This window comes from Lissotriton vulgaris, chromosome 4_1 (genome assembly GCF_964263255.1).
Source record: "Lissotriton vulgaris chromosome 4_1, aLisVul1.2, whole genome shotgun sequence".
Classification (NCBI taxonomy): Eukaryota; Metazoa; Chordata; class Amphibia; order Caudata; family Salamandridae; genus Lissotriton; species Lissotriton vulgaris.
Genome location: NC_141691.1, coordinates 1,596,228,316 through 1,596,251,052, shown reverse-complemented (window position 1 = coordinate 1,596,251,052; position 22,737 = coordinate 1,596,228,316). Strand labels below are relative to the sequence as shown.

The following is a 22,737-nucleotide window of genomic DNA, read 5'->3' as shown; positions in this document are numbered from 1 at the left end:
ATTTGCAACTATGCCCATCGATTGGAAATGGTGAGGCTTATTATAAGTGAGACAAACTAAAAAACATTGGCTTTCACAGTAGTAATACTGCAAACAGGGAGTACGATCATAGTGCCTTACTTAAAGGTTAACTGAATAAGACATCTGCCAATAATTGTAAATGTCTGGCTCTCCATATTCCACACAACTCTAAATACAACTAAATGGTTTCTGAACTGTAAGAGTAGTTTTGCAGCCTGAAGAATTTTCTGGATTCACATTCTATGCATGATTCCACCATCTCGTGGCTGGGTCTGGAATTCTCCAATACAGTAGTGTTCCTTTGTCTCTTCTCTGTTTTTTGTTTTTGTTGGACCTTGACAGTTCCACCATTTGGTGTCTCTTATGGTCACCATTTTCAGATTTTGTTTTCTTTCTCTCCCATCTTCTAGCGAAGGTTTCTGAGTCGCCTGTGAATAAAGTAAATTCTTCAAGCTGCAAAACTACTTCTACAGGTAAGAAATTTTTATTTTTTTGCGTGATTCTTTTCTGCATTCACACGGTGTGAATTGATTTTGCATGTTTTTTTAATCTTATGGTGGTTGGGATGAGGATGAGCTTAAATTTGCAATTAAATGTTTTAATACTTTCTGTCCCACTTGAGCTTCTGTATTCGTTTGAATATCTATACAATAATGTTTGGTAAACGTGTGGACTGATGACCAAATAGCTGTCATGCAAATGTCTTGAAAAGGTATATTTCCTAGAACGGCTACTGAGCTCCTTGGATTATGTGTTGAGTGCACTTTTGGTTTGGAATATATATCTATTCCTGTACTTGAATGACACAATTACATTGTTTGGGAGATCCATTTAAAGACTGTACCGTTTGTCACTGGTTTACCCATGTTGTTGTCCATGTTGTTGTAAGTCTTCAGAAGCCATACTGCCAAACTGAAACTCTCTAGCTCTGGATGGAGAACTTTCCCTACCTTCATTGACAGCAGGTCCTCTCCTCATCCTGCTTCAACATTCTTCGCATGCTCAAAAAAACATTTCGCTGGATCCCCACCGAAACCAGAAAAACAGTCACCCATGCTCTGGTCACGAGCCGACTAGACTATGGAAACACCCTTTACGCTGGGACTACCGCTAAACTCCAGAAAAAACTCCAACGAATCCAAAACGCCTCAGCCAGGATCATATTAGACATCCCACGTAACGAACACATCTCTGATCACCTGAAAAACCTCCACTGGCTACCCGTCAATAAGAGGATCACTTTTCGACTGCTAACCCACGCACACAAATCACTCTACGACATCGGACCAGAATGCCTCAACTCACGACTGTCCTTCTGCACCCCCTCCCGTCAACTACGCTCTTCTAGCCAAGCCCTCGCCACTGTACCTCGCATCAACAAGACCACCATGGGAGGCAGATCCTTCTCATACCTGGCAGCTAAAACATGGAACTCACTCCCCACTTACCTTCGCCTTACCCAGAACCACCTAGCATTCAGAAAGCAACTTAAAACATGGATATTTGACAAGTAATCCTCCTCCCCTCCCTAAGCGCCTTGAGACCCTCTGGGTATGTAGTGCGCTATATAAATTCTTTGACTTGGCTTGACTTGACACCAGCTCCACTAGTTCTGTGTACCATATTTGTCTGCCAATTGAGGAGCAATAAGAATTAATGCCATTTTGGCCTGCTTGCATTTGTTGATTACTCTCTGCAACAGTGGTATGAGGGAAAGACCTAAGCAAATATCCTTGACTAATTATTCGGCATGGCATTACCTAGGGATTGGTGGTGTGGATGCCTGGACGTAAAGTATTTGCATTTTGCATTTGTTGGTGATGAGAAAAGATCTATTTCTGGAGTTCCTGGTTGTTTGGATATCTGTTTGAGTACTGCTTGATTTAGTTCCCATTTGTGATAAGATAATGCTTTGCTGCTTAGTTTGTCAGCTTCCATATGATATTTTCCTGCAAGATGAGCAGCTGTTAGGTCTATTTGTTGGTGACTGGCCCATTTCCAGATTTCCTGATAGAACAAGGATTGTGTTGCTTTCTGTTTGTTGATATAAAACATTGTCATAGTATTGTTTGCTTGAATTAATATTAATATTCCCCACACCTCTTTTTGAGGTTAGGAACATTGTTTTTAGTTCCAGGATATCGATATGTTGGACCACTTCTTGTTCCCTCCATAGCCCTCTGACCTTGAACGAGACGAAAATGGGCTCCCCAACCCATATGTGAGGCATCTGTAGTAATGGTTGCTGTTGGAGTTGGTTGTGCAAATGGTCTTCCCGCTGTAAAATGTGATCTGTTCCACCACACCATTTCCTCCTGTATTTTCTGTGTGACAAACGATAGATCTAATGATTGTGACCATTGGTTTTGTAGCAATTCCTGAATTGGTCTCATTTGTAACCTAGTAATGGAATGAGAGGGATGCAAAAAGCCATCTTCCCCAGAATTCTCCCCACCGTCTTCGTTGTCAGAAACTGCCCCTTCTGGTAAAGGCAAGTTTCTTGAAGTCTTGACACAATCCTCTTAATGCAGGGATAGGCCTTTGCCTCAATTGAGTTGATTCTTGCGCCCAGAAAGATATTTTCTTGTTCTGGTTTTGAAAGTGATTTTTCTATATTTATTGAAAATCCCAGGCTGAAAAGAGTTATCACCTTTTGTATGTCTGTTGTGCTTTTGGTTAAAAAGTTTGCTCTTACTAGCCAGTCATCTAGGCAAGTGATGAACGTGTATCCCTTGCCTTCTCAAATGTGCTACCACTGCTGCTAGACACTTTGTAAACACCTTTGTGCAGAATTTATTCTAAAGGCAAACACTCTGATTTGATAGTGTGACTTGTTCATTACAAATCGCAAGTATCTTTTGTGTTTGTGATTCGTTGGGATGTGCATGTAAACGTCTTTTAGGTCTATAGCTGCCATGCAATTCCCCTTTTGCATTTTTCAGGATGCAATGGCGATGCGATGGGGAGATTGGGGAGAACTGTGCTGGAATGAGAAGCAGTGTGCTCCCTCCACCCTTGTGTTTGAAAGGCTCCCTTGAGCCAATGAGCTGACGAGCTCTCCTGGGATGCACCTGTGCTTCTGTGGAGTGGTACTGTGACCTGTGAAGACTTGGGCACCCTTTCAGCAAACCTCTGCTGTCTTTTCTCTGTTCTACATTACTTTTGCTCTCTACTGATGAAGGGCTACACCCAAAAACACATGTCTAGAGATAACATCACTACCTGTACCAACTTTGGTGAAGATCTACAGCAACTTTGAAGTAAGCATACTGCATTTATCAGGATGCAATGGGGAGAACTGTGCTGGGATGAGAAGCAGTGTGTTCCCGCCCCCCTTGTAATTCCCCTTTTGTAACTGGTATGGCTTCTTGCGGTGCTGTCATCTTGATTTTTTTCTTTTGTATAAATTTTTTTATACACCGGAAGTATAGTATAAGCCAATTTATTTCGGTCTGGTTTTGGGATTGAGAAATATGTATTTTCACTGATTAATCTCTTTCCACGGTACTCTTTCTATTGCCTTATTTTCCCAGCAATTCTTCTCCTTCTTTGAGCAGCTGGGCTGTTTTCTCTTTAGAGTGGACCTTTTTTTTTTGGTTTCCTTGCTGGTGGTGTTTAGGTAAGTTTTATGCAATATCCACATTTTATGATGCTTAAAATCCATTTGTCTGATGTCACCTTCCTCCACTCCTGAAGGAAGTCTTTCATTCTGCCTCCCAGTGGTGTTGTGTGACAGAGGCTGCACTCCCACGTGAGGCTGTTCTCTTCCTTGTAAACGTCCCCCAAAGGATTGGCATCACCAGCAGCTGTGGGTCAAGCCATGCTTTCAGTGAAACTCAGGCTCCATCTAGGTGGGACATTTGCTGTGCTCAAAGCCTATGGCTGAAAGGGCCTCTTCCAACTAAAGGGCAGGAATGTTAAAGAGGTAGCGTCCGGCAGGTATGTAGTGACTTAAGCCATTGGGATCTGGATTCTGACTTCCGTTATTATCTTCAGACATATTATCATCACATAAGAAATAAAAAAAAACTATTGGCTTTGCCAATGCTTGTTATATCTTGGAACCTTTCTGGGAAACAAAGGGAAATGAAATGAGCTACATTCTTTATTTTAAGTGTTTTCAGCAACAATTCTTGGAATCACTTGAATCAGAGATTTTAAAAAAATCCCTTTTTCACATGCCCGAATAGAGACAAAACTGAAATATAAAGATCCATACCTGGCTAAAAAGGTGTTCCAAACAATTGTGCAGCTGATCTTGTTTGTCATGGGAAATACGCACACTCATTGGGAGTTCATCACCTGAACATAGAAAATGACATATTCAGAGTTGCATTAAAGAAATACAATTGTAAGCATGCACGCACTTCTACTTAGTTTATCACAAGATTGGCGGGTATAGGTTAACTGTGACATGTCAAAGATTTGTGTCTGATTGCACCCAGTTATGTGCATACCTTGTTTAACCAAGTCAAGGTTACTCTTTTCCAGGTATGGAAAAATTAGTCTGACTATGTTTTTCGGTATTTTGTTTTTTAAAGTAGGGATAGGAAACTAAAAACTATGATTCACTTGATAATAACTATGTTTGATGTATGTATAACTTTATCTAAAAGTAATCTTGAAACTTAAGAATATTATTATAGCATTACATACAATTAATATAAAAGAATTACAACTTATATTTCTTCAGGTGAGATATTCTGTGAAAGGAATTCTGTTTGTTTCTTAACTCATGAGAGTGAATTTCAGTCTGTGTTTTATAGTCATTACCCTAAGCACACTAGGACTCCAAGTCCATAATTAAAATGGGAACATGACATCATCTTGTACAATGAGTGCTGCTGGAGGAAGGGAAAGTGTGTCTGAAGGTCACCCTTGCCACGCTGAGGCCGCTGGCAGATCTAATTAAGTGGTGCTGTGAGAACAAAGCAGCAAATGTAGAGTCAAAAACAGGAGTAGAAGCAGACGTATGACTACTGTAGTCTGTAAAACCTAACTTTGCTAACTATGAACGTTGCTATGCCTGAAGACAATCACATATATGTGTGTGTGCGTGTGTGTGCGTGCGGGCATGTGTGTATATATAAATAAAATATGTATCACTTGACAGAACACAGCAATGCAAACAATTATCATATCCCGGGCATTGCAATGCAGTTCTTTATTGCAATGCTATGCTCTCAAGTCTTTCTATGGGTAATTGGAAATGACCCAACCTTTAATTAATTTTAATGTCCTTCTTTTCACCCTGAAAGCAAAGTGGGAAAAAGCTTTGCGAACAAATTCAATAATCATTGAAATAAACGAAGCTTATGGGTTCAATGTTATTTGCAGCCCGTAAGCTACCTCTACAATAAAGATAAATAGAAAGCCAGCTCACATAAGGTCATTGGCCACTTTAAGCCTAAGTTCTTTCCAAGTCCAAACACCTCATGGTAAACTGCACCTCCCACCGCCAGCTTCTTCGTTATCTGCTGACACGCAATGCATTTTGTTGTCCCTACATGCTCTTGCTAGTTCTTGTCTAATAACTGCTTCAATTACTGACCAATCCCACCCACATCTATCATTCCTCACGAAGATCATTGAGCAAGCACATCCTACACAACTATGAACCAAGTTTTCGATCACCCTACAGGACAAAGATGGCAAGCATCCCAGGCGTGAATGACACCGTGCACGTCACAGACACCTGTGGCCCGGACTCAGGATCTTGGTAGATCTCTTAGTAGTAATTTGCTACTAACACACATTGGATTGCAGGTAAAGTAGGGAAATAGCCTGTCAATTACCTCTTTTAACTAATTCTAACAAGGCGGAACCATAAGATTTAGTGACAGCCACTAAGCTAGCCTCACCTCCAATCTTTAACATGTACACTGTTGTTTCCTCACAAACAACGCGTGAACTTTCTTCTGTATTTCAACAATACAGAACTCTATTTAGCACCTTTAAAATACATGCCAGCCACGTAATGCAAGCATGGGTATCACATGCATACCTCAAGCTGAACACAACTACGATACCCGTCATCCACGTCACCAGTAGACAAGCCACAATCCAGGTTTGACTCTCTAAAATTACCATAAACATATTAACTCTTCATCTTTCTATTAGAACAAAACCATTTACAGTCATCATTCGTAGAAACCTCTCCTTCAAAACTCACATCCCTAAGAATGCTTAAACTGTCTCAGCACAACTCCCTTTTCTGTGTGTGATAAAACCCACCCTGCCCAAATTCTCAATTCAGAAATAAATCAGTCCCACTTCTCTCCCACCTGGACGGTAGAGCTCCCTCCCTGACTTTACTCCCTGCCTCCAATCTAACTATACTGAAGAACATCCTTTATGAATATGTTTCACTCATGAAACAAATAAAGAAGTATACATCACGTCTATGCAATTGCAATGACAGTTTCAGTAAGTCTCCAGCATGTTGCCTGATGCCTCACCTGCAAGACAGTACCATCTACTACTGCATCATCCTATCTGGCTGAGAAACTATTGATTCGAGGAAGCTACCACAGCACTGCTGTGTGAAAAAGAAATGACCACAAGGCAAACTTTCTATGTACCAAGGACCTGGAACAACATCTGTGGTACCATCAAGCTTGCCACCTTACTCCTGAAAGCAAATAAAACTAAACACTTCGAGGAGCACCTTTTATATGACTGATAAATAATCACTAAGCTTCTTCAGCCTGTCTGACCTAGTAATGAATAAAGATTCACCTTTTCCCCAATGCTCACAATTTTGAATTCCCCTCCCTCGCTTGCACTGAATACTGATGAATGCTCTAGCCCGTTATTTTATAGTGCTTGAATAATTCCAATGTGAGTTTATGCGATATCAAAACCTAAATTCAGAACCTGTAACACAGGGGACAGTAGCAACAAGCATGTGTCAGTCATACAATTATAAAAGTTGGACACTGAATGTGGCGCCCTTACTACCAAACAAACCCCAAAACATACTCATTACACATGAATAATAGAGTAGACATCAATCTGAAAAGGTTTGAGGTTGGGAAGGGCATTTCATAACCTAGCATTCAAAAATACTTAACTAACAATCACTGATTGGGGCATACTTTTGTTTATTGTATTTTATTTACTTTAATGTATATTAAGTTTACATACCTGGGGGCGTGGCTTGGACGCCGATCGGGATGGCGGCGTGAGCTCGCAGCTCCGCGCGGAATCCCGCTAATTCTCCTGTTTTTCGGGACCCTAGGCGACCCGGAGACGACGCTCCTGCCCTCTGAAGTGTGAGGGGACAGCTGGGAGAAATCGGAGAGTCGCTGGGGGACTGCTGGCCCCGAGGAGATCGAGAGAGGAGGCGGCCGAGGTGTAGCCCAGGGTGTGAAGAAAATGGCGGCGAGGAGGTCGGACGGTCCCGAACTTCAGCCCTGAGTCCGGTCGTCGCCAAGTAGCAAGGGACCCTGCACCTGGCTGCCCGACACACTAGGACTGGCGGCGCGATGCCCTGAGACCAGGGGACGCTGTCCCGATTCACCCAGAAGATCGGGGGCCCTCGTCGGCCACCGCCCTAAGATTCATCCTTCCCCCCGCAGGCCAAAGGGGGGTGACGGAACGGAGCTCGTCCGCCTGGCCATTGTTCCTGAGAACGTCGGCGGGGACATAGCACTGCCCGGTGCCCGGTGGCCGGCACGGATCCACGGGCATACTCGCAGAACGGGTGACCGGACTTGTGACGCAGCGCCCTGACATGGCGGCGATCGGAGGGCCGATGCCCGGGAGCCGCGAGGGGGACTCGGCGACATCGACTCGGCTGAGTGAGAGTCCCTCCCCGGAGCTTGACCAGGAACAGCGGCTGAACCGGCGTTTGGATGCCATCCTTGAGGCGATCACCTCCACTAAGGAGGCATTGCACAATGACATTGCCCAAGTGGCCACGGGCCTGGGGCTGCTACGCGCGGATCACGCGAAGCTGGCGGATCGGGTCAAGGATCATGACCAACTGTTGCTGGACCTGAAGCCATCGGTGGTGACCGCGGAGCACAGGATCACGGACATTTTGGCCCGGCTGGACACACTGGAGCGGAGGGCGGTGGATGCCGAAGGCCGCAATAGGCGGAACAACGTGCGGGTCGTAGGCCTGCCGGAACGGATTGAGGGGGAGGATGCGGTGGCCTACATGGAGAACTGGTTCCGCACTGTGGTGGCGCCGGAGGGGCTTACTCCATTTTTCACTCTGGAGCGAGCTCACCGGGTGCCCGCTCGCCCGCCGGGGCTTGGCCGCCCCCCCCGACCAATGGTGGTGCGGCTCCTCCACTACAAGGACCGTGATCTCCTCATCCAGCGGGCCAGGATGTCGGGCCCCTATGAGGTGGAGAACAGCAAGGTAACGATCTTCCCGGATTATACGCAGGCGGTCCAGAAGGACAGGGCATCGTTCCTTGCTGTGAAGAAGGAGCTCAGGGAGGAAGGCATCCAGTACTCCTTGCTCTACCCGGCCAAGCTGCGGATTATCATGGATGGCACCACGCACTTTTTCCAGACTCCGGACGAAGTTTGGCAATGGCTTGAGTCGTACAGGGCGGGGACGGACAGGTCGCACCAAAGTCGGCGAGACCAACCCAAGCAGCCCCGGGTGCGGCAATCACAACGCATCAGATCCCGCAACAGGCGCCAGCGGGAGAAACGGGAGGCTGAAATGACGGCGGAGAAGAGGGATGCACTCGCAGCGACGGCGGCCATTACAGGGTCGCGACAGAACAGTGAACGGGCCGAAACGGACTCGGGAGGGGAAGGCAGCAGGACAGGAGAGGAACTTTCGGAGGCGGAGAGCCAGAAGGGGCCGATAGTAACCCCACAGACTTCGGATGTTGTTTTCTGCGGCTGAGATAGAACTGGGACTAGATCGGGACTTCATGGTAGGGCGATATCCTGTTGCTGGGGGGCGGGTTGCCGGGAGGGGGAGCTGTGTGTCTTGGAGGGGATGAAGTGCGGGACGCGGGCTCCGCTAGCTGGGGTCGGCGGCGACTCACCCCCCTTAGGCCCTTAAGGTCGACTGTGGTGGAGACCACAGGGTAAGTGTGTGAGAAGTTGGATCAAGGTTTGGATGGGGGCGGCCATTGGGTTCGTGTGCTCTGTCCTGGGGAGTGGGGTTTGGGGAATGTTTCAGTTTTGGGATTGTTTGGGGGGGGGGCAACTGCATTGGGGGGGCCATGGACCGTTGTTATTTGATTCGGACTGTACGGAGTTGGAATGGGGACATTACCTAACTTGAAATGCCTAACGTGGAATGTCCGGGGGCTGCGGACTATGGTGAAACGTCACAAAGTACATGCATACCTGGTACGCAGGGGGGTTCAGATTGCTATGCTCCAGGAGACTCATCTCACCAAAAAAGAGTGCGCTGCCTTGCAGAAAAGATGGCGGGCCAGGTCTTAGGCACCACTTACTCAGCGTATGCCAGGGGGGTCTTGATCTGGGTGAGGGCAGGGATACCCTTCCAAGTGCTGAATCAGGTAGTAGACCCGGATGGCAGGTTTGTAGCGGTGGAGGGGAGGTTATATGGACGGGATGTGGTTTTCTGTTGTTTCTATGCACCGAACACTGACCAAGGCCGATACTTTGATAGCCTCTCGGGGTCCTTGGCCTCTTTCCTGGCGGGTTCGATAGTGCTAGGGGGGGACTTCAACTCGATTACGGATGTTGCTCTGGATAGGTCCCATCCCCCCCTAGTAGACTCTCCTGTGCGCAGGCTGGCCGCGCACAGGAAGGACTGGCAAGAACGATGGGGGTTGCTGGATGTCTGGAGGGAGAGGCACAGGGGAACCAGGGATTATTCCTTTTATTCCGCTCTCCATGATCTACATGTCAGGATCGATTCGGTGCTTTGCGGGGGATTCCTAGCCCCATTGATTTCCCATGCGGAGTACCTGGCTAGGACTATATCCGATCATAACCCCCTATTGGTGCATATTCAGTGGCAGAGGGAGCGCTCAGTGATACCAACATGGCGGCTTCGGCCGGAGACGCTAGAGGATTCTGTGTTTGACGATGCGGTCCGGCAAGGCATTGATAGTTATTTCGGTGTGAATGAAGGCACGGCTGCGAGTAGATCTACTGAATGGGATGCAATGAAAGTGGTGGTGAGAGGGGTGTGTTTGGGCAGGTTCTCGAATGCTCGTAAGACTGTGCTGAATGACCTAATGAAAGCGGAGGACACTTTGAGGGACTTGGAGCGCCGCAGGCCAAATAGGCCAGGTCTACAGGCCCAGTTGTTAGAGGCGAAGGAAGTGGTAGCCGCGGAGACGGAACGTTTGAGATGCTATGATTATAGGCAGTACATTGTCAGGGCACACGCGGAAAGGGACAAGGTGGGTACCCTCTTGGCCAGACTAGCTAACCCGGAACTTAGGGGCTGCCCGATCCTCAGCATTAATACTGCGCAGGGAGAGATGGTGTACTCCCAGGCAGCCGTATTGGACCGCTTCAGGGGATATTATGAGGAACTGTACCGGAGTCAGCTGGGAGTGGGGGTTCAGGACATCGCGGAGTACCTGGGGGAGAGGCCGCTTCCGGTCCTGGATGAGGAAGACGCGAGGGAACTGGGTAGCCCGATCACGCTCACGGAAATTCGGGTGGCCATCAAACATATGGCCCGTAACAAGACGCCCGGGGTGGACGGACTGCCAATCGAGTTCTATCAACACTATGTGGACATTCTGGCGCCCAGGCTGCTGGTGGTGTATACGGAAGCCTTCGAGAAGGGGGCATTGCCTGGCTCTATGCGGGAGGCCTTGATAGTCCCGCTTCTCAAGCCTGGCCGGGATGCCACGGACGTGAGGTCTTATCGCCCGCTATCCATGCTGACGGTGGACTATAAGATCCTGAGTCGCATCCTGGCCACCAGACTGGCCCCACATATGACGGGCCTGGTGCACAGGGACCAGGCCGGGTTTATACCCACGAGGAGCACGGCGATGAATATCCGCCGCCTGGTGGGAATAATGGACGCCATCTTGGATGGGGAGGGAGTGCCGGCGGTTCTGTCTGTGGACATTGAGAAGGCCTTCGATAGCTTGGAATGGCCTTTCCTGGATGGAGTGCTGGAGAGGTTTGGCATGGGCGACGGGTTTCGAAAGTGGACGAGGGTCTTATATACCTCGGCGACGGCGAGAGTACGATTGGGCGGCCTGGTGTCTGCAGCGTACCCGGTGGGCAGGGGAACACGACAGGGATGCTCTCTCTCCCCTCTGTTGTTTGCCCTGGCGATGGAACCCTTGGCGGTCCATGCGAGGTCAGGCGACCGATACGCGGGGATAGTGAGTGATGGGCAATGGCATTATATATCGCTCTATGCGGATGACTTGCTCCTGTACCTAGCTGACACCTCGGGGCATTGGTTGGAGCGATGGATCTGTTGTCTGAGTTCGGCCGGCTATCGGGCCTTAAGGTCAATTGGGCGAAGACTTGCGTGTTTCCGCTGAGAGCGGGATCGCCGGCCCCTAGCAGCGATTTGGGTGTGGTCTGGGAACCCTCTTGCATCACCTACTTGGGTGTCCGCGTTTACCACTCGGCTGCTGACCTTTTGGAGGGTAACATTGGCCGCTGTGTCCGGGCGCTGCGGGGCAGCTTGTCTTTTTGGTCGACCCTCCCGCTGACAGTACTGGGCAGGATAGCACTGTTGAAAATGGTGGCGCTCCCCCGCTTCCTCTATTATTTCCGAACGCTACCTGTCTGGATCCCCCAGGGGGTGTTTAGGGAACTGCGGTCAATGATAACTGGCTTTCTGTGGGGGCATGGCCGCCGCAGAATAGCCCTGAGCACGCTACTTCGCCCCAAGCTGGAAGGGGGCATGGCCGTGCCCGACCTAGAGCTGTATTATCTAGCGGCGCAGTTGCAGGTCCTAACGCAGAACGTAGCCAGGGTGTTCCGGGGACCGGAGGAGGACCGGGATCGGGGGATACAGCGCCACGTGCTGTCATACATCATTATGCAGCAGCGGCTCGAGTTACGGGCCCTCACCATGGAAGAGCGGACGCTCCGGCTGTGCTGGCAGAGGAGCCTTCGGAGAGCGGGGGCATCGCGGCCTTACGCCCCGGAGATCCCGATCGGGATGTTGACGGCATTGCCGCACGGAGGAGATTGGTCCCCGTTGTTGGATTGGGAGGAGGCGGGGTTGCAGGTGGTGGGCGACTTGTACATAGATGGGGCTCTGGCGCCATTCGGAGTCCTACGGGACCAGTTCGGACTGCCTGAGGGGGGCTTCCTCCTACATGCGGCAGTTGTGGCTGCCGTACAAAAGCACTGGAAAGAGGGGCTCTTGGAACCCGCGACGACTATGGCGTGCCAATATGTGGTAATGGCGGCTGGGACATTCAAAGCTGTGACGTGCCTCCATAATAGGATGCTGAACGAAGGGCTGGAACCACTCCACGGGCTCAAAGCTAAATGGGAGGTGAGCGTTGGCCGGCCCATACCGGATACGGCATGGGGCCATATCCTGCGACGCACATGGAAGGGCACTAGGAACGCGCGCTTTCAGCAGGTTCATTTCTATGTGCTCCATAGGGCCTATTTAACTCCTGAGAAACTACAGCGGTACTTTCGGGTGCCGGATGCCTGTTGCCCCCGGTGTTCGTCCCTAGGGGCGGACATGGACCATTTGTTTTGGGGGTGCCCACAACTGGGGACCTATTGGGCGGAGGTAGGGGAACTCCTGAATGAAGTGACTGACAGGGAGGTAGAATTCGACATGGCGGCGTGCCTATTGCTTTGGTTCCCGCATACTAAGCACACCAAGGTGACAAGTAAATTCATAGACCTGGGTCTGATATTGGCACAGAGGGAAATATCGCGGCACTGGAAGTCCAGGGGTGGTCCCTCACTGCGTAGATGGAAGAATGAGTTGCTGCGGTGGTCTGACTGCGAGAGTGTGCTCCGGATGAAGCAAGCGGTAAAGTTGGGGAATGAGAAGGCACTGGATGCGGCGCGTGCATGGGAGTTAGTGGTACAGGCTCTGCGTGATTCTTTGGTTGAGGATGAGGAAGGCGAGAACTAAGCCGCTGGACACCGCGGGGCGAACACAGAAGTATGGTACTACGCACTGTAGTGGACCCATCCAACTCGATAGGGCGAAGCACACACCTTAGCAGTTGCCAGGGGAGGGGGGGCTTTGGGGGGGTTGGTTGTAGGGGGTTTGGGGAGGGCCGGAAGCCATTGGAGGGTTGCTTGTTGGGCCTTGGACCTACTGGGGCGGTGGGCATTGAGTGGGGGGTAGCTGACTGGGTGGAACGGCCAGGTGCGAAGACCCATATAGCCTAGGGCAGGCCCCGGCAAGGGCGATTTCATTGATTATCACGGAGATGGCTGACGGGAGTGTTGTTGTGGGTGGGGGGGTGAAAGCAGATACACAAAACGACCTTCCGCCAGGGTCCCACTGGGACGTACACTGTGATGTGTTCCTTTTGAGCGATGTGATACGCCGCCCGGCCCCCGGGATTCGGGCTGAATGGCTGTGTACAACTGTGAACTGTCATTGGACGGGGGGAGCCCACAAGTGCACTGGCTGTTTAATTGTATCCTGTGGTTTATAACTCTGCAATAAAAATATAATTTAAAAAAAAAAAAAAAATTTTACATACCTGAATCCATTTCATCGCTATGAAAGTATGAACTACACTGGCTACTGCAGACACTAGTGAAGGAGGCTATAGAGTTCCTGTTGCTGTTGCAGTCACTGAAAAAGAAAACATTGAACTGTAATCCAGCTGAAAAACACTGAAAGAAAAGATATTTATTTATTTATTTTGAAAGTTTTATATAGCGCGAACAAGATCTTTGCAGATATCAGAGCGCTTTACAAAGCAGGGAATACCACCACGGGAGTGAAACTCAGGTCATTAGGGAGTAAAGTAAAACAGGTACATCAATAATGCAAGTATTACAGATAGATGTGTGCATAGATAGCCAGGTAAGTCAATAATACAGGTAAAACACAGTCGTAGGGAACGTGCAGAATAATACAGGTTGGTGCAGAGTCTTTACGGATAACGTTAATAGGTCAAGTGTATTTGGCCATGAGAATAGCTTTTACTTCTTTCTTAAAAAGTGCGATGGAGGAGATGAGTCTGGTTTCGGGAGGGCGTGAGTTCCAGATCCTGGGTGCCATTCCTGAGAAAGAGCGTTTGCAGCTTACAAAAGAACAAAGTATATGAGGTAGCAGACAGTGCATATTAGGGATAAAAGTGAGATGGGTGCAGCTTACAAATTATACAGTATGCAAATAAGAATGTACTACTATAGATATACTGGAGTAAAATATTAAGGATATACCGCAACCAATATAGGTGCAAACATAAGGCTACAGTAGACACATATGACTCTAGTGAGCAACCGGTGAAATATGAGGTCACGATCTGTGCACTACCGGTGGGGAAGACGTGAAAATGGGTGCAGGTTACACAAAATGTATAAAATACCATGAGAATATAATACTGCAATAACAGGCAGACACTTAATCATGCGAAGAATTACATACCATGAGAATATAATACTGCAATAAAAGGCAGACACTTAATCACACGAAGATTTAGATACAGAGCTATGTACAGTCTGTGGTGGGTGGGATTGGTATAACAAGGCCAGTTCTTAGGTTATGTTCAGATGGCCGCCCGAGTAGCACATACAGAAACAAGCGTCCTTTGTAGTAGTCCTTTGTCTGTTGTTGAAGACTTTTAGAGAGTTAGGTTTCCCTTTCTACTCTAGGGCAGGTCGGGTTAGTCCATCATCTGTGTTAGTTGGTGGGGAGGAGAAGGTACAGCTCCAGTGTTGCAAGGAGGAGAGGAGGGCGTCTTATCTCTATTTTGGTGACCCCTGAGCTCATTGTTATGTAGCCTCATGGTCATCTGGTGGGCAGTGGAGGCGATTTATGGCTCTTCTTTATGGCCCCCGCCATTTTAGTTAGTGGAGAGTGCAGGGACCGCTTTGTCCACAGAAACAATTCTGCATGCCCGTACCACTGTGGTAGTACATTCAGGGCAATCAAAGAGGTTATTTGCTTGCATAACGCTTCAGGAGCCTCATGAACATCTGCTCACCATGCTGCAATTGTGTTAATCAGGACGGGCGATTCACCAACTCGCCTGTGCAGACGCGGCATTTGGGAACTTATACTTGTATGTTGATTATTGGGGGGGTGGGGGGAGGGGAGGGGGTGGCGGCAGAGCATCCGACTGAGAGACACGGTGTGAGCAATGATCCACAATCTCACCGAGAGACTCACGGGCGTAGGGTTGCCCTCTCTCACCTGCACTCGTTCAGACCGCTCTCCCCCCCCCCCCATCTGCAAAGTTGCATCCCAGATCGCGGCTCCACGTTATCTCAGGGAGTGGAGTGGGGGGGGGGCCCAGAGCTCAGCTTGTAGAGTGGGGGGGACACAGAGCTCACCTTGGCCACAGTGCGCTTGCTTTCACTGGAGTCGCCGAGTTGTGTAGTTTCCGTCCCGGAGCCCTGGAGCCCCGGTGCAGCAGACAGGCAGGAGCTCAGCGGGCAGGACAGCCCGTGGGGCCCCGGGGGTCATACGGTGATTGCAGCTCGCCTTGGCAGCAGGGCGCTTGCTTCCACTGGTGTCGCCGCGTTGTGAAGAATCCAACCCGGAGCCCGGGGGCCCCGGAGCAGCACTTGGGCAGGAGCTTAGCGTGCAGGACAGCACAGCTCCCAACGGGGCACCGGGGGTCTCGGTGGTGATTGTAGGCAGGCAGGACCACTCCGCAGTGGGGTTCCCGTCATCCGTCCGGCGCCAGCATTGATCCCGGTCAGGCTCCAATTCCACGATGACCGGCGCTAGCGGTGGTGATTGCCGGCGGGTCGGATACCTCTGATGCACAGCCACAGCTCATCGCGCAGGCAGCCACTGGCTCACCAGCAGCCACAACGTGCACCGGTCGAGCGCTGCGGACTCCAGGCAATAGACATCCGTGTCGTGCTCTGCAAGCTGGCCAGGGGGAGCCCAGGGACCGAGGAGGAAGGTGTGGGTGGCTCGTTTTCTCCTGCAAGGCTCAGCTTCCAGGCAAGTCGGGGATCCTCAGCAGCTTACGTCCACCGCCAGGCAGATAAGGAAGTTACTGTTACTTCAAATCCAATTACTTGTTCCAGTTACTCTTGTGTTGCTTAGCACAAAACGCGGGCCGGGTGCTAACGGGGATAAAAACCAAAATTGGGATCCCCAGCACTTGGAGCTCCCGCCGGGAGCTCCTACCCGGCGGCCATCTTACAGTAGTACTGCAGTTTGTAAACAGTTTGTGTTGTAATTGTATAGGCACTTTGTTTGGATTACAGTAGAGATACTACTAATGAAATGCTTTGAAATACAGTACATATACACTGTATTGAATTTTTAGTAGAATGTCGAGTAGATTACAGATTACTTTTCTTACACAGTGCAGTATACCTGGATACCGAACTGGGACATTTCCTGTAAACCGGCAAATAAAAACAGGTTTGTTATTTAGTTACTTTTAAACAGTTTCATAAATTTTCCTAAAACAGTTAATCTTATCCTATGGAGGGATATAGCGCCGCAGGTCTAAAAGTAAGCATTTGGCTGTGGGAGCTGGTATTCTGGGGGTAGACCTAGGGGTCCCGCAGGTTGAAGGATGCATTCTTGTTACACCCTCAGCGGTACTAGGGAGGCCGGGTGAAGAGTGCTGAGGCCCATTGTTATCCCATCGAGATAGTATCGAGATATATATCGAGATATTATCAAGATATATATTATTGTCTTCCTTCCAACACTTACATGCTGTATCATATTGGCCATTTGGCACTGATCTACATGCAACAGCTCCAATATTATTGACTAACTTATCTCCCCTCCCTTTCAGTTAATCACTATATCTGAAATATGTACTGGCCAAAAAAATACTGTGAGCACAACTGCCTTGCACACTGACTATGCTACCTTCCTCCATGCGCCAAGAACATAGTATAAATGCAGTTGTTAGGGGCCTCCTAAGCATATCCATCTCATTTAAGCCTGTGCATTACCCACCCTCCTTTGAAAACGACTAAAATAAACAAGTAATTACATCTTACAACAGTGGGACTAAAAAGCATCCATTAGCACAACAGATAATTTCCTCAAGGACCTTGACTCCATCCTAGAGACAGACCCCACACCCAACCCTTTTATCAACCTGTGTGACTTCAAAGTAGACTTCAGCAATCATTGTCAAACCGATCTTACCACTCACTATCCTACACCTACACTTCCGACCCATACTACAGCAATTAACATCTTCTCCAATTCTCACACGTACCTGCCCTCATGACTGCCCCCGTACCTTAATGTTCCTGCAACATCAATATCAAGGGCTAGAGTGGAAACCAAAATCAGCCCTGGCAAGAATGTTCAAAGTAGCCCATCTGCCCCTTCTAGCTTCAAACCATTTTAACTACATAGTCCATCCCTTGCCATCCTAGAGCCACACCTTCCCACCTTGAGTTTAAATGTTGTGAAGACTCACCTACTTAACTTGGAAAGAACGTGTCTGTAAAGCCCAGTACTTTAAACCACCCAGACATTTTACATAATTATATGATATAAATAAAGATTGTTTAAATCTAGTTTTATTATTGATTATAATGGTTGTGGCCAAAGCTCGCTATTGCATTGGAACTTTGTAAAGTGCTACTTCGAAGAGCATCTGTTCACAAGTAATTTGAGAGAATTATTTTCATGAGAAGCAAGACACTGAAATTATATTCTAGGGGAAAGGAAGATTCATTATGAAAAGTGAATGGAGTGCATGATCAACAGAAATGGGGCTTCATGGGTCTCCTACCTATCCAGAGGAACAAAAGAGTATGGCCCAGATAAACGAAACCTTCACACAAGATGCAGCGCCATGCACTCCAGGGCTTAAGCTGCCATAAAGATGGTGGGATTGCCCTTCCCCATCCAAATTTGCCTTTCATTTTGAGGGGCAGTGGTAGGCACTCACATGGTCTCCACAGCACTCAGGGTTGAAAAAGGATACATTTGGCGGCGTCCTCCCATCACCTAGATCCATTACTACCACTGAGCAGGTTACGCCCAGCATCTAAATAGAAGTCTGTCACCAGAAAACTTTAATGAGGGGCATGGGAAAAGTATTAAAGAAACTACAGTTTTTCCTCATGGAATGAGGGCTTTTTTTAACCACCAGCAGAGACAATGCACAGCGGGGAAAATACAGCCCTTCTTAAGTGCAATTGGCTTATAGAATAGGATGGTTCATTAGGAAAGAATGGAGGGTTACTAGGAGCGCAGCATCTCTACATTGTTGGCCAGCCACATATGTCAGAAACACTTTCCTAAGGGTGACATAGGATGCAACAGTTATTTAAAGTAAAGCTAATTTTATATATTGTTTTGTATTTTATTTTGTTTGGAATTTATATTTTTCTTTCAGCTACTTTCAGCAGTTTAAGAGCCGAGATATTAGATGAAGCAGGACAGCAAATACAATCAAAACTTCACTTTTCAAGTGCCACATCCAATGACAACCTTAAGAAACTCAAACCCTACACTCTAAAGAAAGAAACAGATATGAGGTAAAAACATCCCCACCACCAGAGAGTAATGAAAGTCAATCTCCACATAAATACTATTTCTAATTTCCCCTTTAAATGCAACACCCATGCCATTTCTCAGAGAATGTGAACTGAACCAACAACACGAATGCCAGTACTGGACTAACTTAATTTCTATCGCCAAAGATCTGTTATGAATAAAACATATCAGTCTGATGTAACATTTGTTACTGATTTATTTCAATAATTTTTCAAAAGATTTCTTATTTTTTCAAAAAGAATTTCTTGTGCATATCCCAAATATATACAAAATATACAAATTTTTACAATACAGATCATAAACCACTATACAACACATCCACGCTGAATCTTTCACACCACAGACATACCACTCATGTTCCTACAAACAAAACAAATACCTCTGAGGTATGGGTCCGTGTCAATATAAACATTTCATTAAATCATATAATGCAGTATACATTGTCATTTGTAATGTTGAGAACAGCAGTAATTGGTCAGAACAGATCGTATTGTGTTTGACTCAGTACTTTAGATTTTTACGACTGACACTAGACCTACGAGGTCGACGTGTTTCGAACCCCCTAGTTACGGGGTTCTCCTCAGGACCAAACACGATTTCTTAATTCTCCTGTGTATGATGTCACAATATAGTCAGATGTGGAGTTATCCCAAAAGGTCTTCACGCTTTGTGGTGTTGGCTTTGGGTACCCGGTCTTAGCGTAGTTGTCGGTTGGCCGGGATTTTTCGTAGCCTGTATTGAAGCGAATCATTGCTTCAGTTTAGTTATAATCAGCGGAGCCTACAAATGAATTGTGCCGCCGAGCGTTCTCCTCCACAGATGAAGAAAAGATAAGAAATCTTTTGAAAAATTATTGAAATAAATAAATAAATCAGTAACAAATGTTACATCAGACTGATATGTTTTATTCATAACAGATCTTTGGCGATTAGAAATTAAGTTAGTCCAGTACTGGCATTCGTGTTGTTGGTTCAGTTTACATTTGACTTAGCCTTGCTGGTTAGGAGTCAAGACCCAGTTTTGTTCTCATGATTTCTCAGAGAATGTCATGGAGAAGGAAGACACCAAAAGAAAAGAGATCTTCTTGCTGTAATATATCCTTGTACGATACTCACACTCTGCCCCATGTGTGTGAAGGATTTTTACAATTCCAGTCAAAACATGCATTTGTCCATTTAAGCGTATCATGCTATCATCTATCAAACATACTACTTTGGTTCACAGTCGAACTCAGTTTGTGTGCTTTAGAAAGAAATCTGCTACACCATGGGCCTCCTCTGGGGCCTCATGGTGGTCCCACCCTGTACTTTCAAGAACACTACTCTGCAGACTTCATAGTAAAAAACTTCCATTAGAAGAATACAGATATGCCAGTGAAAACGAGCACAGTCTTGCCCAAATTTAAGTAAAAAGCAAACTTAACACATAAATACACTTGCAGTCCCAACCCCTAATTGGGTAGAATAATTCTGAGCATGTGAACCTAGAAGAGAGTTTATGCTGCACGACCAGGATTTATGCAAGCGGAAGATTTTAAAAGCCTGGCTCCTTCGAGCAATTCGGATCACCTGTAGGAATCTCGGTTACTGATGGTGTCGTGTCCTGAATCTTCCTGCTCATCTCCCGCTACGTTGAAGCACACCTTCTTCCCGTTCTTCTCTCCCCTTTCACTGTCATTTTCTGCTGTTATCAGTGACTCGGGTCTCCTGCGCTCCGGCCTGGGAGAGTATGTTATTGAAGAGAGAAGGCTGAAAAGTAACAAACACAACCAAAGTCAAGAAAAATGGTTTTCCTCAAACTAGAGAAGAACAGAAAATAATAGTGATAATATTCGTCACGGTCCTCACATATTAGGTCTTTAAAAATTTGGTTTCAACAATGTACTTCATGCAGGTGAGGGCTACCAACAAATAAAATAAGAGGTAAAAGTGTATTTTTATAATCTGTACATCACCTTTGGAAAGTACTCTCTAAATGAGTTTCTGCAATCAACATAGTAATCATCGATTGCAGTATACATTGTTTTAACTCTAGCGAATGATGCATGGCATCTGCTCCAAAGAACCATTTTAAAACACTGCAGTATTGATCCACAACACTTGTAACATTCACAAATAAATAGTCTGTGAGCTGCATGAGCTGTATCATTGTTGTGTTCTGTTCTGCTGGAGAATGACTCTCAATGGAAAAAGCAGTTTACAAGTCACAGGTTTACACCTACAGTTTTCATAAAATTACAGTTTTTTTGAAGTCCATAAATTGGTCATGGACTGGAGATGAAAACCTACAAAAATGATACTAGCTTCATTCTCCTGATTATACCACTAAACCTGATTACTTACATCAGCAACAATTTATTTTTAAAAAGTCAGTGACAGAACAGAAACATCTTTTGGTACCCATACCAGCTTCCTCCCAAATTCCAGTACAAAACAGCAAAATGATCAGAAATTAAAATCCCATCAATCTGCAACTCAACACATTAAAGATTATGAGCATATTAAACACTTAATCCTTGAAAAGATCCATATAATGCTGAAAGAAAAGCCAATAATCTATCCCTCTGATGCAAATCATCCCACATCGCACGTAAATTTTTATCTTTCCACAAAGTAGACACTTCCCTACACTTGCAGACTACAGCTGAGGCTACAGTTCTATCTAGCTGAACACCCTAAGTTGAAGGATATGAAAACCGCTGCTAATTTAATTTAGTTATACTTTAGGTCTTTACACATAAGTCGAAATTAATAGACCCTCCCCCACATCAAAATTTACTTCCATAAATGCATATCTGCCCTCGTAATTTTTTATCACATTTTTCATCACACAGACATTTTTGACAAAAGTATTTACAGTCCTCCTTTACACTACCACAACATAATAGAGGATGTAATAATTAAATTATAACATTAATTTCATCACAACGAATGAGTTTTCTATTTACGAGCTATGTCAATTTTACTCTTAGGCAGATTAGCATAATAATTTACTATACTTCTCAGGGCACATTCAAATTCCATGAAAACATTCATATTGATCTATTCAACTCCTTGTGTAGCGTGTACGTCATTGCAAGTTTCCTCAACATCAACATCAACAGTATAAGAATACCATAAATGCTTATCTCAACATGTTAAATTGCTGGCACTCCCTTTGGCCTCCTGCAAAGAAAGGGCTCTTTAACCATTGATAGTATTGAAGGTTCTAGAAGTTTGGAATCAAGTGTTCAGGGAGGAAGGCAGCGAGTATATATAGCTGCAGCAATTGGTTCCTTGGAACAAAAGAATCTGCCCTGAGATGCTGACCTTCCTGAGGCATAGGTGTGGGGGGCAATATCCCTCAATGCTCAGGAGACTTGTACAAGGATGGTGCTGATTGGATATGCAGCCTTCTGTGACAGAGGGGGTGTAGCCAACAGCTGCTTTCTTGCATATGCTGCGATTATGGCAGCCCTTCAGAAGGCTTCCCTCGGATTTGTACAGGAGCCAGAAACGCATATACTTTACCAGACATTACCTGACATTCATGGAAGAAGCAAGCTCATTTCACAGCTTTACATGTTATAGGTCCCAATCACAAAGGGTTGTATGGCTACCCTAAAAACCCAATGGGAAAAGGATGTAGGAGGGGAACTGGGGGGAGCGTGAATGAGGGAGCATACTCAGCAATTGTAAACAGTCAGCAGTAATATGAGGCTGAAGTTGATTCATAATAAATGTTTACATGGAGACTATAGGACTTTACACTGGTTACACAAAATAGATCTGTCGAAAACAAATATATGTCACAAATGCAGGGCACATACATGCACATGTTGTGGACCTGTCGGGTGGAACAATATTTTTGGGGAGAGGTGGTCTCCAAACTGAGTGATCTGACCTGAATGTCATTGCAGCCGACGGTGCAATTATGTCTATTGAGTTCTGTTCTCCCCTCTAAACACGCTAAAACTATGAGTAAGGTGATGGAGCTAGAATTGGCGGTCGCTAAAAAATGTATTGCATTGAAATGGATAGCTAGTAGACTACCAACCAAATGGCGAGAGACTAGAGAATAAAGGCTGACATATGGAGGGATGCTGGGGGAACTTATGGAATGGAACATCGTGGAAATTAGCC

The 22,737-nt window shown here is 46.6% G+C and overlaps 1 protein-coding gene across 2 annotated transcripts in view; it reads right to left on the bottom strand.

The window, feature by feature from the left end:
* Positions 1-22,737, bottom strand: part of PREX2 (phosphatidylinositol-3,4,5-trisphosphate dependent Rac exchange factor 2) — a 1,248,069-nt gene that overhangs the window by 548,086 nt on the left and 677,246 nt on the right. For both annotated transcript variants that reach the window (XM_086965847.1, XM_086965848.1), the window contains exons 26-28: positions 20,185-20,364; positions 13,647-13,741; positions 4,241-4,323 (exon numbers count right to left, since the gene is read on the bottom strand). In XM_086965847.1, the coding sequence (XP_086821973.1) occupies positions 4,241-4,323; positions 13,647-13,741; positions 20,185-20,364 (358 nt within the window). The remainder of the gene's footprint in view (positions 1-4,240; positions 4,324-13,646; positions 13,742-20,184; positions 20,365-22,737) is intronic.